General features: G+C 37.3%; 1 protein-coding gene across 1 annotated transcript in view; it reads left to right on the forward strand.

The window, feature by feature from the left end:
* The window catches only part of LOC125654976 (uncharacterized), a 48,419-nt gene that overhangs the window by 10,518 nt on the left and 19,553 nt on the right, over positions 1-18,348 (forward strand). Inside the window, exons 5-11 of the mRNA XM_056145217.1 lie at positions 603-633; positions 960-1,014; positions 1,165-2,037; positions 9,456-9,696; positions 11,073-11,257; positions 13,239-13,313; positions 14,135-14,185. Coding sequence (XP_056001192.1) covers positions 603-633; positions 960-1,014; positions 1,165-2,037; positions 9,456-9,696; positions 11,073-11,257; positions 13,239-13,313; positions 14,135-14,185 — 1,511 coding nt within the window. The remainder of the gene's footprint in view (positions 1-602; positions 634-959; positions 1,015-1,164; positions 2,038-9,455; positions 9,697-11,072; positions 11,258-13,238; positions 13,314-14,134; positions 14,186-18,348) is intronic.

An 18,348-nucleotide genomic window follows, 5' to 3' on the forward strand; every position in this document is an offset into this window, starting at 1 on the left:
AAAGTTTTACATACAAATATATAGGGAAAAATCTTTAAAAATCTTCTTCTCAAGAACCACTGAGCCAGAAAAGCTGATTTTTACATGAAAACTTTCTGACATAGTGCAGATTCAAGTTTGTTCAAATCATGGCCCCCGGGGATAAGATGGGGCCCCAAGGGGGGATCAAAGTTTTACACACAAATATATAGGGAAAAACTTTAAAAATCTTCTTCTCAAGAACCACTAAGCCAGAAAAGCTGAGATTTACATGAAAGCTTCCTGACATAATACAGATTCAAGTTTGTTCAAATCATGGCTCCCAGGGGTAGGATGGGGCCACAAGGGAGATCAAAGTTTTACATACAAATACAGGAAAAGGCTTTAAAAATCTTTTTCTCAAGAACCATTGGGCCAAAGAAGTTGACATTTACATGAAAGCTTTCTGACATAGTGTAGATTCAAGTTTGCAAAGGGTAGTTTGGGCCATAATAGGGACTAAGGTTTTACATGCAAATAGATATGGAAAGTCTTCAGATATGGGCCAAGGTGACTCAGGTGAGCAATGTGGCCCATGGGCCTCTTGTTTTAATTTAGTTACAATATCTTTTTATCAATTTTAGCCAAAGATCCATTTTACATGAGAGACACAAGGTAAGAAATATGTACTATATGAAAGCAGTGATTTTTAGTAGAGGGGGCGGGCACTTTCATTGTAGTTTTAGTATGTTTCAAATCCTTCACAAACAAGGGGAGCAACTGCAATCAAGAAGAGTAACCATTCAATGTCACAAAATCTAGTCCTCATGAGCATGCTGATCGAATCTTTGAAAGCCTCTGAAAATTGGTAGTCACAAATATTGAAGTGATTTTATACTTCTAATGGATTTATCTAGATACTTGCTGTCATAAAATGTATGCACATTATGTCAATAGTCTTCAATTAAAAAAAAATACTCACAAAAGATCTTTACTCTCAGAGACCTGTTTAGGAGATTTTTTGGACCACCAGATCAAAAGACATCGTACCTAAAGGTTTGTTTAGTTCTCTTGAAATTTTGGAATATGTTGTGTCTTGAACATTTAATTATAATTCTTCCAAACACAGTTTAAAACTTTATGCAGGCAGTGAAACAGGTTCTATTGCAGATGCTGTTTATCGGTTAAAGTTTGCGTTGCTTTCAGGTGTATGTGGTCAGTCCAATATATTTACGATTCGGAGGATCGGCCTGTCGGTGTTTGCGGCGGTGGCTGGACGCCCCCACCATGGATGAAACGGATGAATCTTATTGGGTACCACCTGAGATTTTGATAAGCGGTAAAGGAAACCATCGTAGCATGGTGGTAATGTGTAAATCATGTCTAGACGATTGCAGTACGAAATATTTCCGTGAAAAACTAAGTGGCAAAAAGAATGGGCCGAGTTTTATAGACTGTTGGACGCTTGGAGACCCACGATTTAAAGACGAAGAAAATCCACTCTTTGCGCCGTACTCGGACGAATTTTCGGATTGGAGGGACACTTTATCAGTGGAGCAGTTTCGGGACTTTTTACACTATGCCAAAAACAAACATGGTGAGGATTCAGACAAGTGTCAGGAGTGCTTGGCCTTGAATGCGAAAAAAGAGGACCCCATGGATAGTATCACTGTAGCAGAGTGCAAGTCTGACGGACGCAAAAAGAAAAAACGCAAGAAGAAGAACAAACTAAAACCCACAGCCGATAATGTGTACAATGATATTGATGACCTGGTGGCACACATAGAGGGAGAGAAAAACCTCGAGCACATGCCAGCTTCCACTATTGCAGGGGCGAAGGTTTCCGACATAATCATACCAGTCAAAAAGGAGAAGGAAAATGCACAGAGCAAGCCCAGTAACAAGAAGAGAAGGATCTTCACGGATAAAATGAAGCGTGTGGAGGATTTCAAGTCGGGGATCATGCAGGCCTCGGACGATCTGCCGAGGAATAGCAGAATAGGAGGTTTCAATGTGGTCCGTATTGAAGATGCGGTGACAGGGGCCAGTGAGCTGACTATATCTGTGAGGGCTATACAGGTACATACATTACAGGTTGTAACGAGGGGTGCTCATGTAGTTTTAATTAGATTATTCATTTTTGTTGTACAACTGTTTAAGTGAGTGTGTCTAATATCCAATTCTGCATACTCGGAAAGCCCATCACTCAGAATTTATGTACGTCAGTTAGTCGACCTAAACTGTTAAAGGGCAGACCTGAACTGTTAAATGGGCATGGACACGATTTTAGCTGAAAATTTTAAAATTTATTTTTCCATTTTTAGCTCGCCTGAGGTGAAAGCTCAATTTAGCTTTTCTGATCGCTTTTTGTCCGTCGTCTATCTGTCCGTCCGTCTGTCTGTTAAACATTTACATTTTCAACTTCTTCTCCAAAACCACTGGGCCAATTTTAACCAATGTTGGCACAAATCATCCTTGGGTGAAGGGGATTCAAAATTGTTCAAATGAGGGCCAACCCCCTTATCCAAGGGGAGATAATAGCAAATCAGTAAAAATACACTGAAATTTTAAAAAAATCTTATTCTCCAGAACCAGTAAGCAAATTTCATTCAAACTTAATGCAAATCATCCTTAGTTGAAGGGAATTCAAAATTGTTCAAATTAAGGGCCAGGTTCTCGTCAATTGAGAGATAATAACAAAAGTGTAAAAATAGGGTGGGGGTCATTTAAAAATCTTCTTCTCATGAACCACTGTACCAGTATAGTTGAAATTTACATGGAAGTTTGCTGACATAATGGAGATTCAAGTTTGTTCATATCATGGCCTTCAGGGGTCGGATGGCGTCACAATAAGGGAAACCATATTTTATATGTATTTATATAGGAAAAATCTTTTAAAATCTTCTTCTCAAGAACCATTGAGCCAGAAGAGTTCAAATTTACATGGAAGCTTCCTGACATAATGCAGATTCAAGTTTGTTCATATCATGGCCCCTGGGGGTCAGGTGGGGCCACACTAGGGGAAACCATATTTTATATGTGTGTATATATAGGAAAAATCTTTAAAAATGTTCTTTTCAAGAACCATTGAGCCAGAAGAGTTCAAATTTACATGAAAGCTTTATGACATAGTGCAGATTCAGATTTGTTCATATCATAGCCCCGAGGGTTCGGGTGGGGCCACACTAAGTGAAATCATATTTTATATGTGTTTATATAGAAAAATCTTTAAAAAATCTTCTTCTCAAGAACCATTGAGCAAGAAGAGTTCAAATTTACATGGAAGCTTTCTGACATAATGCAGATTCAAGTTTGTTCATATTATCATAACCCCCAGGGGTCGGGTGGGGCCACAATAGGGGAAACCATATTTTATATGTATTTATATATTAGGAAAAATCTTTTAAAATCTTCTTCTCAAGAACCATTGAGCCAGAAGAGTTCAAATTTACATGGAAGCTTCCTGACATAATGCAGATTCAAGTTTGTTCATATCGTGGCCCCTGGGGGTCGGGTGGGGCCACACTAGGGGAAACCACATTTTATATTAAAAAAAAACTACATTTAATTTACATGGAAGCTTTCTGATATAGAGCACAATAAAGTTTGTGAAAATGATGGCCATAAAAGTGTGGTCACAATAGGGCAAACCATATTTACATGTCTAAAAATAGAAAATAATCTTTAAAATTTAATTTTTGTATCAAGAACCACTGGGCCACAAAGTTTGAACTTGCATAGAAGATACCTGACATAATGCAAAATCACGTGTGTAACAGTCATGACACCTGGAGCTCAGATGCAGACATTATCAAAGAAACTATTTTTACATTGGTTTTAACTGTATTATGAAAACCTTTTTTCTTAAGAACCTTTGAGCCAGAAGTATTTCAATGTACCTGAACCTCCCCAACATAGTGCAGAATCAAGTTTCTTAAAATCTGACATGGCTCCTGAAAAGTTAATGGAATAACAATGGGAAATTCATTTTCCATGTGTTAAAGTGACTTGGGTGAGCGATGTGGCCCATGGGCCTCTTGTTTAACATTTACAATGCTTAACCATGGTATTCCTAATGTTGAACCAAAATGTGAATGTCAAATGTTGCGGTACATGAGAGATACATAGCTCACAATTCTATGTTTATAGGTAAACAAGGCTCGAGTCATTGTTTTTGTTTACATAGGTTAAGTGTACTAATATAAGTTTCATTTAAAGCAGGTTTTTCAATTTACAAATTAATTCTGAACACAATTAAACAGTTTCTAGTGTTTGGCACATCTCATTTTGTTTTAAATGTGCTATTTTCTATTAAGCAATCTGTATTTAAACAAAAACATGCACGAACCTTGTTTACATAACAAAAAATTGTGAGTGCTGTATCTCGCTTGCAACTCAACGACCGATATTCAAATTTTGGTTGACTATTAGAAATACCTTAGCAGTGTTCGAAATTAACTATAGACGGATAGACCGAGTCCATGTCAAATGACACCGGTCTATGTTAACCATAGACTGATAGACCGAGTCTAAGTCAAATGACACCGGTCTATGTTAACCATAGACTGATAGACCGAGTCTATGTCAAATGACACCGGTCTATGTTAACCATAGACTGATAGACCGAGTCTAAGTCAAATGACACCGGTCTATGTTAACCATAGACTGATAGACCGAGTCTATGCCAAATGTCACCGGTCTGTGTTAACCATAGACCGATAGACCGGGTCTATGTCAAATGACACCGGTCTATGTTAACCATAGACCGATAGACCGAGTCTATGTCTAATGACACCGGTCTGTGTTAACCATAGACTGATAGACCGAGTCTATGTCAAATGACACCGGCCTATTCTATGTTAACCATAGACTGATAGACCGAGTCTATGTCAAATGACACCGGTCTATGTTAACCATAGACTGATAGACCGAGTCTATGTCTAATGACACCGGTCTGTGTTAACCATAGACTGATAGACCGAGTCTATGTCAAATGACACCGGTCTATGTTAACCATACACCAATAGACCGAGTCTATGTCAAATGACACTGGTCTATGCCGATTATGATTGAGATAGACCAAATTGTCAATGCCGATTTTCTAGGTTTAAAGCAATAGAGTTATCCCAAAAGTTGACGTCTGATAAACGTTATGAGGAAAGGAGGACATATTGTTATGGAAATGGAAAGATGCTTTCTAAGTACATTAGAAGTAAATAACAATGTTATTCTTTTTTCAATGTTGCGGTCTATGCCAATTCAATGAAGTCTATGTCATCTTGTTTTGGCATAGACCCGTGGTCTATACCAAGTTTTAAACCAGTTTCGAACACTGCCTTAATTAAGCATTGTAAACATAAATATAGAGAAACAACTTTTGAAAATTTTCAGCTTAAATCATGTTGATGTCCCTTTAAAGTTTTGCCTTCTTCGTGTCTTTGACAGTACATTAGTACAGTTTTTACTTATATATCATTTTTGGTGATCAGTAGTAGTCAAAACGGAAATTAGAAATTTAAACTCGAAAGAAAAAATAATTATCTGCTTTGAAAATTCCAGATTCATATTATACCCCAGAAATGGAAGATTCGGGGCATATGGTTTTTTGCCTGTTTGCCTGACAAAAAAACTTTAACCATATCATATCTTTTACACCATAAGAGGTACAGTAAGTACCTGGCAAATTGAATAAGGGCAGGACTAATGATATAAGTAGTTTATACCCGATCTGTCCGGCAGGACTAGTGATATATAAGTAGTTTATACTCGATCAGTCTGTCAGGACTAATGACATCAGTGATTCATTTTGAAAATGGTTATCATGAGTCCAGCGAACTCCCCTTGATTACAATAATGAGTCCCATGCTAAAATCAATGAGTTCAAATTTCATTATTTCAAACAAACAGCCCGACAGGTAGAAACAAACCACGTTAAGGAAGAAGCTTATACTGTTGTCACCCCCTTCTAGAGAATAAATATTTCGCTTTTTATTACAAGCCATCGGATAATTTATTTGCAGAAAATTCTTATTCGTAGTTCATATTGCAAAATGATTTTCAGATGTTTATAGTTGAATGATGAAAGTTTTTATTCCTAGCTACTTTGTTCATGCCATTTAGTTTTTCTATTCTGCGCAAATGCTGCAATAAATAAATTTTTCTCCATTTTCTTCATTTTTCTCAAATCTTAGCCAAGAATAAAGTGTAAGCCATTTTTGATGACATTGTTTTCACTTTTTAGGTCACCTGAATCATTCAGGTGACCTATTGCTATCTGTTTTTGTCCGTCGTCGTTAGTCGTGCGTTAACATTTGAACATTTTCAGCTTCTTCTCTGAAACCCCTGAACCAATTTCAACCAATTTTGGCATATAGCATCTGTGGGTGGAGGGGAACAAAAATTGTGAAATTCGTGGTCCCTGCCCCCCCTGGGGCCTGAGGGGTGGGGCAAAAACCATCAAAATGAGTGTAATTTTAAAAAATCTTCTTTACTCCTGGACATCAAGAAACCAAACTGTGGGCATAATTATAATGAGCGTTGAGCCCTCTACCAAAATTGTGAAATTCATGGCCCCTGGGGCAGGGGTTCTTATGTTAGGGTGGGGCTCTATTGGTCATATAGTGAAAATGTAGAAATTCTTTGAAAATCTTCTTCTCTGTCTCTGGGTATTAAGTAGACAAACTAATAGCATGGTAATGATGAGCAAGGATGCCTCTTTAAAAATTGTGAAATTCATGGCCCCTGGATCAGGGGTTCTGGTGTGTTAGGGTGGGGCTCTATTGGTCATATAGTGAAAATGTAGAAATTCTTTGAAAATCTTCTTCTCTGTCTCTGGGTATTAAGTAGACAAACTAATAGCATGGTAATGATGAGCAAGGATGCCTCTTTAAAAATTGTGAAATTCATGGCCCCTGGATCAGGGGTTCTGGTGCTAGGGTGGGGCTCTATAAGTCATATAGTGAAAATGCATTATTTCTTTGAAAATCTTCTTCTCTGTCCTTGGGTATTAAGTAGACAAACCAATAGCATGGTTATAATGAGCAAGGATGCCTCTTTCAAAATTGTGAAATGCATGGCCCCTGGGTCAGGGGTTCTGGTATTAGGGTGGGGCCCTATTGATCATATAGTGAAAATGCATTTTATTTCTTTGAAAATCTTCTCCTCTGCTGCTGGGTATTAAGTAGACAAACTAATAGTATGATAATGATGATCAAGGATGCTTCTTTCAAAACTGAAATTTATGGCCCCTGGGTCAGGGGTTCTGGTGCAAAGGCGGGGCTGATTGATTATATAGTGAAAATGCAATATTTCTTTGAAAATCTTCTGTTTTTGTCCGTCGTCGTGCATTAACATTTGAACATTTTCAGCTTCTTCTCTGAAATCCCTGAACCAATTTCAACCAATTTTGGCATATAGCATCTGTGGGTGGAGGGGAACAAAAATTGTAAAATTCGTGGTCCCTGCCCCCCTGGGGCCTGAGGGGTGGGGCAAAAACCATCAAAATGAGTGTAATTTTAAAAAATCTTCTTCTTTACTCCTGGACATCAAGAGGCCAAACTGTGGGCATAATTATAATGAGCGTTGAGCCCTCTACCAAAATTGTGAAATTCATGGCCCCTGGGGCAGGGGTTCTTGTGTTAGGGTGGGGCTCTATTGGTCATATAGTGAAAATGTAGAAATTCTTTGAAAATCTTCTTATATTGGTTTTATCTAAGGAGTAAATAACCCTTTTCTTTATGATGTCTCAGACCTAGGTTTTTTAAAAAGGATTGATTGAACATAAAAATGACACATGTACTTCATGACCACATAGCTATTCAATGTTTCTTCCATCCAAAAGTAAAATTCTTATACTTAAACACAAACCTAATTCAAACATTGGAAGGTTGTTACATGATACTCAGTTGACCTATAAGGCCTCTGGGCCTCTTGTTGAATTTTCTCAACCTCTGTTCGTTTTCAGGACCGACGTTTGATTTCGGGGACTCCGCGGTTGTTTTGTTTTTTTACCTGTAGTTACTGGCAATATTATCATTCACATCACTTTGCAAAATGTTTTAACTTTCCCTGATTAGGAAGTTTTAAAACATTAAAAAAAATCGGCGGAATCGGATTATATGTGAGGAAATTCTTGTTCCCAGTTTTGTTTACCCGTAGTCTCGTTCAACCAGACACTCGGCTGTCTCAGTAAATCTCCGACGAGCAGAGAGTCTGGTAAAGACATGCGATAATAACTGTTACCGCTAGGGAGCGCTAATTTAGTTTCCGTTGGATTCTCTCTGACATAAACAATCAATTCCGAAATTTGTTCCTAATTAGTTGATCCTTCATTAGTAATACTAATGGGAAAATCATTACTTCATGTAGAATTAAAAAAATTACGCTCTTTGTCAGCTGGAAATTGTACTTTCACTTTTGCCTCCTAAAGTAATAATGATAAAATGGTTTTACCATTTCCCGTCGGTAGTACAGCAAATAAATCCTTTCAAGCTTTTACAAAAGTTTTTATAAACACTCTAGTTGTAAATCCTTAAGCTTAAACAGGAAATTCAATCTATTACAAATTTCTTCGGTAGTCGTTATTTTGAAGGTGTGTTGAATCAACCAATCAAATTAAATACGGAAATTTTGGTAAGCCTCGTTCTGAAGTTACAAACGTTATCGCATATCTTTACCAGACTCTCTGCTCTTCGGATATTTACGGAAAAAGCAGAGCGTCTGGTTGCACGAGACTAGTTTACCCGCCGTAATGCCTTATATATCATTTGGTTTCATTGGTTAATGCAATGCGAGTTGACCAATGAAATATCATAATTCTTAATTCGGAATATCTCGGCTGTGTAGTACGTTCTGGAGCTTAGATTGGGAAATGAAAACATGATCATATAAATTCGAATGTTCATGCGTCAGCTGGGATGCCCAGTTATTGAAATCATGCGCCCTGAGCAAATTCAATACGTAATTTACGCAGGACGCACGCCAAAATAAATCACTGACATGAACAGTTTATACCTGATCTGTCCGGCAGGACTAGTGACATAAGCAGTTTATATCCGATCAGTCCGACAGGACTAGTGACATAAGCAGTTTATATCCGATCAATCCAACAGGACTAGTGGCATAAGCAGTTTATATCCGATCAGTCTGTCAGGACTAGTGGCATAAGCAGTTTATATCCGATCAGTCCGACAGGACTAGTGACATAAGCAGTTTATATCCGATCAGTCCGATAGGACTAGTGACATAAGTAGTTTATATCCGATCAATCCGTCAGGACTAGTGACATAAGCAGTTTATATCCGATCAGTCTGTCAGGACTAGTGACATAAGCAGGCAATTTCGAGCCCTGACATGATGTCGGTCCCTTCTATATAAATCTAACCAAAAATGAAGTACATGTACTTTTAAAATGTTTAGCACAGTCATGTACTTATAATTTCAATCGAAAGTACATGTATCTAAAATGGATTACTGATAAAATCGTCTTATTTAATTAGGGTGATGAAGGGAGATCACCCATACCTAGGACGGCTAGATCCCAAAATTCCTATCCACTTACTGCTAACATAATCCGAAGTCACCTGCGGAATCTCCCGGTGAAGACGGAGTGGCATGAGGGAGACTGCTGGTGTGCCTGTGTGCTGGACTACTCCGTAGAGGAAAAGGAAAATCCTACCAACTTTACCATCAAAGTGTCCGGACCAGACGAAGACTCCACCAAGAGGACTATGTTTAAATGTAAGACATCTGATACCCTCTCCCCCAAACTCTCCACCCCCTCCCCCTTCCCCCTCTGATAGAAAAAGCTTGAAAAACCATAATATCATATGAAATTTTTTGAACAAGACATTTTGAGAAGTCCAGAATCTTATTTATTCCCAGCATGCAAAATCCTATTAAAAATGGGGGTCCTCCTTTAAGACCTCACCTGTTATATGTGAGATTAATTTTAGAGTAATTAAAGGTTTGAAAAAAAATCCTGAGTAGGTTGAATGCCATGTAAAATATAAAGGGCTGTCACAATGGTTTTTGGGTTTTTATACCCCCCTCAACAAGTTGTGGGGGGGTAATACTGGAATCGGGTTGTCCGTCCGTCCGTCCGTCTGTAGACGCAATGGTTTCCGGGCTCTAAAGCATTATCCTTTCCACCTACCGTCACCATATCAAACATATCGACTACCCATGGGATGAAGATGTTCCCTATCGATTTTGGGGTCAAAAGGTCAAAGGTCAAGCGCACTGGACATTGAAGTAGCAATATGGTTTCCGGGCTCTAAAGCGTTATCCTTTCCACCTACAGTCACCATATCATACATATGGACTACCCATGGGATGAAGATGTTCCCTATCGATTTTGGGGTCAAAAGGTCAAAGGTAATGCGCACTGGACATCGAAGTAGCAACACTCAGAAAAGAGGTAGTTTATACCTATTACCAACACCCTTTGGGAGATTGGGGTAAGGGGGGGGGGGGTATTCTTAGTGAGCATTGCTCACAGTACCTCTTGTTGGGACAGGGTCGGAATTCCTTTTGATTGGGAAATTGATTAGAATTTTTGTTCAGAATGGGAATATTTTAATTAGCATATAGTCATCCAAGATTTTATTTCAGTTAAAGAGAGTTTCCCCCTTGTTTTGAAAGGTAAAGACCAAGGTAAACTCTCACTTAGTTACATTGATACTGTAACACCCCCACCCCCTACTAAAGCACTTGATGTTCAGTCTAGAAATGATGGCTGTGTAGTTTTCTGTATTTTGACAATGGGTGATCATTTGAGAAATACCATTTACTTATATGTATGTTGTCTCAAAATTGGGGATTTCTGGACTTTGAAATGGGAAATTTTTGCTTATTTTATAGACCCACTTTAGGGATATTGACAGTCCTGAAAAAATTCTGAATCTGCACATGTATTAAGAAAAAATGCAAAGTTTTAAAATAATTCCTGCAGTTTTCTCATTTGAAAAATAATACACTGATGTAGTTCCGAGACACACACAGCGTATATTGTACCTTTAACATGTCAGATTTTGTCTGTTTCAGTATTATTTTATGTGGGGCGCAGAAAGAACCGATCATTGTAGCTTTAACATGTCAGATTTTGTCTGTTTCAGTATTATTTTATGTGGGGCGCAGAAAGAACCGATCCTGTCCTGGATGGGTCATGGAGGATGATGATGTCGTGGCATGCATCTTGCCGGACGACTGCCCTGACCAGGAGGGACTGACCATTTGTATTATTAAAGGCTTCTTCTTCCAGGAACGACTCAGCGAGGAAGAGAGAAAGACCATGATTAAGGCACGTCTCTAAGTGACTGAAAGTATGGCAAACCTTTGTCTGCAATAGATACTGTAAATGTAAATAGGGAAATGTAATTATCATCTAGCACCTGTGAATCAAAGTTTTGTGTTTGTGATGTGCTGTCTTCCCATCTCTGTCTGTCCATCCGTCTGCCTGTCTGCAACTTTGAACATTTTTATGTTTTGAGTAACACTGGACCAGTTGCTCAAATGAGGTCCATGCAGATGTTCATAGGGAAAGTTTAGGAATGAGGTTCAGACACCCATAGGGAAATAATTTTGGGAATGAGGTCCAGACGCCCATAAAGAAATAATTTTGGGAATGCAAACTTTTTCCAGAAACAGTGGGATATACTGTAATCGTGGATATGTCTGTAGATATTTTCATGTGTTGTTAATTATGCATATTTCCTCTACAAACCACACATGTAGGGTTTAATTACGTAATGTCGGCATCGTCATTTGATCAATTACATAACTATGGGAATATTAAGCATGGAGAAATTAAATTTACTTGAAAATTTTGTAATCACATATTTACAAATGTAGTGTAAATTTCAACATTAACAGTAATACTGTAAGTGTAATTTAATGGAAATATTTATTTTAACCCAATTTGACACAAATTGAGACAAATGCACTAAAACAGTGTATGAGTTACAATAGGCAGTAGGTCAGTGGTAAGAGTAATTGCTTCATGACTAGTAGGTCATGAGGTCGAGCACCGCTCGTGCCTTGACCACATGAAACCTAAGCCGTAAAAATAGGTTGTGACTGCTCCTTTGCCAAATGTTTGACATATAGAAATGAGAGTTGCGGAGACCTTAAAATCGGAAATCGAGGCATGCACTGGTACAATAAAGAACCCTCACCGCTACAGCCCTGAATTTCACCCCAGGATTCGCTATATGATAATCCATCACCAGTGGAATCTGACACGTGTGTGTAATGTGAGCCACTATATACAGTATATGTAAGACTTCAAAGTGCGATGGGACTCCAAAGTGCGATGGTCACGCCAAACTCTGATGGTCTGCGCCAAACCCCTATGGTGTGACACGCCAAAGTGCAATGGTCCACACTCATGTGCCAAAGTGTGGTGGTCTGACACGCCAAAGTGCGATGGTGTGACATGCCGAAATCCATTGGTTTCTAAACGACACAGTGTTTTGGTACAGACTGTACCAACCGTGTGTTGTTTCACTAAAATATCAGTGCAAAATTCATGCATAAAAAATAAGAAGTTCAACTTATTTCATTACCATCTAGTTGTGTTATTAAACACAAAATTTTCCAACGCGAAATCGTTTAGAATGTTTTGCATTATAGCATATCCCCAGGATTTTATTACGTGTACGTCACAAGTAATAAATGATAATGAATTAAAAAATGTTTGGGCGAAGTAGATATTTCGACAACATATGTACTTTGCCGTTCTCACTATCCTCAACAGTATAAACCTTGCCGTTGCTGCTTCATTCATTCGGTTTCATTTTGAAAGAATGACGTCAAAGTGACGTGACATCACAAACGTTACTGAACTCCGCACCATCGGACTTTGGCGTGACCATCGCACTTTGGCGTCCGTAAAATTAAGAAACCATCACACTTTGGTGTGACCATCACACTCTGGAGCAACCATCGCACTTTAAAGTCTTACATATATACTTGACTCTAATATTTCTTCTTGTGCCCTTGTACATTCATTATTAGATTCTAATTTTTGTCAAAGTGCATATTAAAGCATTGAAGACATATTGCCTGACATATTTCATACTGGTTGTTAGGCTGTTTTACATCTGATGTACCCGATCAATGGATAGAGGGCTCATGGTGGGTGTAACCAGTCAACAGAGGAGGCTTTCTCCTCCTAGACACCTGACCCCACCTGTGTCCAGGGGTCTGTGTTTGCTCTTCTTAATTTTGTATGGGAGTTATGAGATTGATCACCGTTAATCTTCGCTTGTTTTTGTAAACAGAAAGAAGATGCAGAAAAGCCAGCAGAGAAAGTTTTAATGACAGTCAGAGGAAAGGAAGTGGAAAGACTGATGAAGGTGCAGTGTTCATTCTCAGTGTTTTTATGCTCCCAGATCTGGGGCATCTAGTTTTTGACCTGTCTGTCTGTGGCAAAAACTTTAACGTTGGTCATGTCTTTTACAAAATAAGAGGTAGAGCTTTCATATTTGGTATGTGTATTTCTTGTGGCGAGACCTTTCCATTGACACCAAAATCTTAGACCTTGTGACCTTAACATTGACCTTTGACCTGATTTCACTTTGTTCTAATCCAGGTACTGTACATCAGTGTTTCACAAACACATCTCATGAATTTTATTGACAAACAGAATCTGTACATTTCGTTGCAGAAGAAATTATTCTTTAGGTTGTGAATTATCTGGAGTTATTTTCTGTTTTCTATTTTACATCAAAATTTTAAGACCAAGTCAAATATTTTCCATCCATTCCAATTCACTAGGGATTTTTAGTTTGAATATGATATCTCATAGTTCCCATTTCCTTTAATTTATAAAATATTCAATTGTTCACTTTGTACACTCAATTGAATGTCATTTACCATATTTTCATTAAGTCAAATTACAGATCTAATGGGTGGATCTAGAATTATTTTTTTTCAAAAGAAGGGGGAGGGGTGTGTTCCATTTATTGTCCTGGGGTTTGTATTGGGGCCAAAAGTGGCAGAAAATGACCTTATCTAGTATAAAAAATTCAACTTTAAAGGATGTGGTTTACAGCCTCTAGATCTGCCTCTTCTCGGCATTATATCACTTCTGAATCCAGTCCTTGTTTTCGTTTACATCGTGCTGAATAAGAAATTTGGAAAGTTGATTAATCTATACTTATTTGTTCTGTAATAGGATGAACAAGGGAGGAATGCATTGAAATGTGTGTTGGACACCTTCAGTCACGTAAGTGCTTGTATTTATAGACGGTATAACTGTGTCACGTAAGTGCTTGTATTTATAGACTGTATAACTGTGTCACATAAGTGCTTGTATTTATGGACTGTATAGCTGTGTTATATCTAATTTATGTTTACATTATCTTACCGTATAAGCAGAATTTTTAGCGAGGATTTAATTTTGGCAATATTAGCAAGGTTGTTGAGATGGCTAAATTTGAATATCGCTAAAAATTTATTCCCTATAGTAAGAAATAGTTATCTTTCTTGTAATGATAACGCCACAAAAAAACTCTTGCTAAACATATTTCAGAAATGAAACTTATAATTCTTAATTTGATGCATGTATCAAATGGAAAATTGGACAGAAAACTTCATCAATTCGGTTATCACTAGATTCTCAGTGTTTGTTTACGGTTATCACTAGATTCTCAGTGTTTGTTTATGGTTATCACTAAACTCTCAGTGTTTACAGTTATCACTAGACTCTCAGTGTTTACGGTTATCACTAGATTCTCAGTGTTTACAGTTATCACTAGATTCTCAGTGTTTGTTTACAGTTATCACTAGATTCTCAGTGTTTGTTTACAGTTATCACTAGACTGTCAGTGTTTACGGTTATCACTAGATTCTCAGTGTTTACAGTTATCACTAGATTCTCAGTGTTTACGGTTATCACTAGATTCTCAGTGTTTGTTTACAGTTATCACTAGATTCCCAGTGTTTGTGTACGATTATCACTAGATTCTCAGTGTTTGTTTACAGTTATCACTAGATTCTCAGTGTTTACGGTTATCACTAGATTCTCAGTGTTTACGGTTATCACTAGATTCCCAGTGTTTGTTTACGGTTATCACTAGATTCCCAGTGTTTGTGTACGGTTATCACTAGATTCTCAGTGTTTAGAGTTATCACTCGATTCTCAGAGTTTACGGTTATCACTAGATTCTCAGTGTTTGTTTACAGTTATCACTAGATTCTCAGTGTTTTTTTTTTACAGTTATCACTAGATTCTCAGTGTTTACGGTTATCACTAGACTCTCAGTGTTTACAGTTATCACTAGATTCTCAGTGTTTACAGTTATCACTAGATTCTCAGTGTTTGTTTACAGTTATCACTAGACTCTCAATGTTTACAGTTATCACCAGACTCTCAATGTTTGTTTACAGTTATCACTAGATTCTCAGTGTTTGTTTACAGTTATCACTAGATTCTCAATGTTTACAGTTATCACTAGATTCTCAATGTTTGTTTACGGTTATCACTAGATTCTCAGTGTTTGTTTACAGTTATCACTAGACTGTCAGTGTTTGTTTACAGTTATCACTAGATTCTCAGTGTTTGTTTACAGTTATCACTAGATTCTCAATGTTTACAGTTATCACTAGATTCTCAATGTTTGTTTACAGTTATCACTAGATTCTCAGTGTTTGTTTACAGTTATCACTAGACTGTCAGTGTTTGGTTTACAGTTATCACTAGATTCTCAGTGTTTGTTTACAGTCATCACTAGATTCTCAGTGTTTGTTTACAGTTATCACTAGATTCTCAGTGTTTGTGTATGGTTATCACTAGATTCTCAGTGTTTGTTTACAGTTATCACTAGACTGTCAGTGTTTGTTTACAGTTATCACTAGATTCTCAGTGTTTGTTTACAGTTATCACTAGATGCTCAGTGTTTGTTTACGGTTATCACTAGATTCTCAGTGTTTGTTTACAGTTACCACTAGATTCTCAGTGTTTACGCTTATCACTAGATTCTCAGTGTTTACAGTTATCACTAGACTCTCAATGTTTGTTTACGGTTATCACTAGATTCTCAGTGTTTGTTTACAGTTATCACTAGATTCTCAGTGTTTGTTTACGGTTACAGTACCCGCAACGTTATTCTTGACATTAATATCGTGCTCTATCGTGCGTGTATCCTATCGTATCGTGCGTGAATCCTATCGTATCGTGCGTGTATCCTATCCTATCGTGTATCAGGTTTTCTGTTTTCTATTGTGTTTTGCGTTTATCAGGTCCATCGTGTATCGTTTTTTGCGTGTATCAGGTTTCCCGTTTATCGTGAAAATCGTTTATCGTGTAGCTTCGGAAACTATCGGGATTGTATATAAAATCTAATGAAAAAGTACGATACTTTCCGAAACCTTTATTCGTTTTGTTAAAGAAGCTGTTTTTAGGAATCGAGGAAAGACGGTATATTTGAAGGAGAACATAAAGTTGTCGATTTTAAGGCAGAAGTAGAGCTATTTGTCTATCCAGAGAGAGTGAAAATTTATCACAATTTAAATCTAAGTAGTCTGGAAAGTAGGCAGTGGTCTGTCGAGCAAACCGAGGACAGTAAATCTGAAAGCTCCTTTATTTGACGTTCATAAACATTTGTTTGTCTAGAAATAATTATTTGTAATTAACACTAACAGAAAAATAGGGAGTTCCGATTTGAAAGGAAAAATCAGTAAATTACATTGTTTATCACATACATGTATATTTTAATAATCTTATGGTTCTTTTTCTTCCGATTTTTTTCACCTGTATGCTACTTATATAGCAACTGCTGAACTTGTGCGCGTCCTTATATATGATTTTGTGTATCACCCGTGTTTTGACAGCTAACATTCTCAGGGACATTGTATTTCACACATTTAGAAGATTAAGTTTTAAAAGGGTGTTGCATCCCCCAAAATTCTGCTCAACTGGGCACGATTCCGCTTTCATATTCAAGGTGATATACATTAGCATAAGAGTGCTACTGAAGCATGATACCACTACATTTAGTTAATTCCCTGTATAATTTATATATTAAACATTAGGTGACAATACAAGTTTTAGAATCATTGGCTGAGAAAATTCCTATAGATATCAAATAATGAATTCAATGCCGTATATATTTTAGTTTTTTTATTTTAGCTGTGGTGGCATAAAAACGCATAAATGAAAAAAAAAAAAAGAAGAAAGAAAAACGTACGACCGTGGATTCAAGAAATTATATGGTATAAAACCGATCAATGTTTTAAACAAATGTTACCGCGACGGGGACAGGTAACTGATAATCATCCCGCGATGAGAACGCTGTTTTCCTGAGTTACCTATAGATTACCGAAAACAAGAAATCCGCATTGTCCGTAATGTAGGTATATAATGAGCATTGAAATCCTTCAATATTATTATCAACATAATGTAATTATGTTGTAGGTATCAAAATTTCGTTCTGTCTAAATCGTTTCTAAATTTATAACATTTCTATCAGGTTTTCCGTTTATCGTGAAGATCGTTTATCGTGTTTTGCGTTTATCAGGTCTATCGTGAAGATCGTTTATCAGGTTTATCGTGTATCCTATCGTATCGTGCGTGTATCCTATCGTATCGTGCGTGTATCCTATCCTATCGTGCGTGTATCGTGTTCTTTCGTTTATCATGTCAAGAATAACGTTGTGGGTACTGTATCACTAGATTCTCAGTGTTTGTTTACAGTTATCACTAGATTTTCAGTGTTTACGGTTATCACTAGATTCTCAGTGTTTGTTTACAGTTATCACTAGATTCTCAATGTGTACAGTTATCACTATATTCTCAGTGTTTACGGTTATCACTAGATTCTCAGTGTTTACAGTTATCACTAGATTCTCAGTGTTTGTTTACAGTTATCACTAGATTCTCAGTGTTTACAGTTATCACTAGATTCTCAGTGTTTACGGTTATCACTAGATTCTCAGCGTTTACAGTTATCACTAGATTCTCAGTGTTTGTTTACAGTTATCACTAGATTCTCAGTGTTTGTTTACAGTTATCACTAGATTCTCAGTGTTTACGGTTATCACTAGATTCTCAGTGTTTACGGTTATCACTAGATTCTCAGTGTTTACAGTTATCACTAGACTCTCAGTGTTTACAGTTATCACTAGACTCTCAGTGTTTACAGTTATCACTAGATTCTCAGTGTTTACAGTTATCACTAGATTCTCAGTGTTTACAGTTATCACTAGATTTTCAGTGTTTACAGTTATCACTAGACTCTCAGTGTTTACAGTTATCACTAGACTCTCAGTGTTTACAGTTATCACTAGACTCTCAGTGTTTACAGTTATCACTAGATTCTCAGTGTTTACAGTTATCACTAGACTCTCAGTGTTTACGGTTATCACTAGACTCTCAGTGTTTACAGTTAT

This window comes from Ostrea edulis, chromosome 7 (assembly GCF_947568905.1).
Source record: "Ostrea edulis chromosome 7, xbOstEdul1.1, whole genome shotgun sequence".
NCBI classification, from domain to species: Eukaryota; Metazoa; Mollusca; class Bivalvia; order Ostreida; family Ostreidae; genus Ostrea; species Ostrea edulis.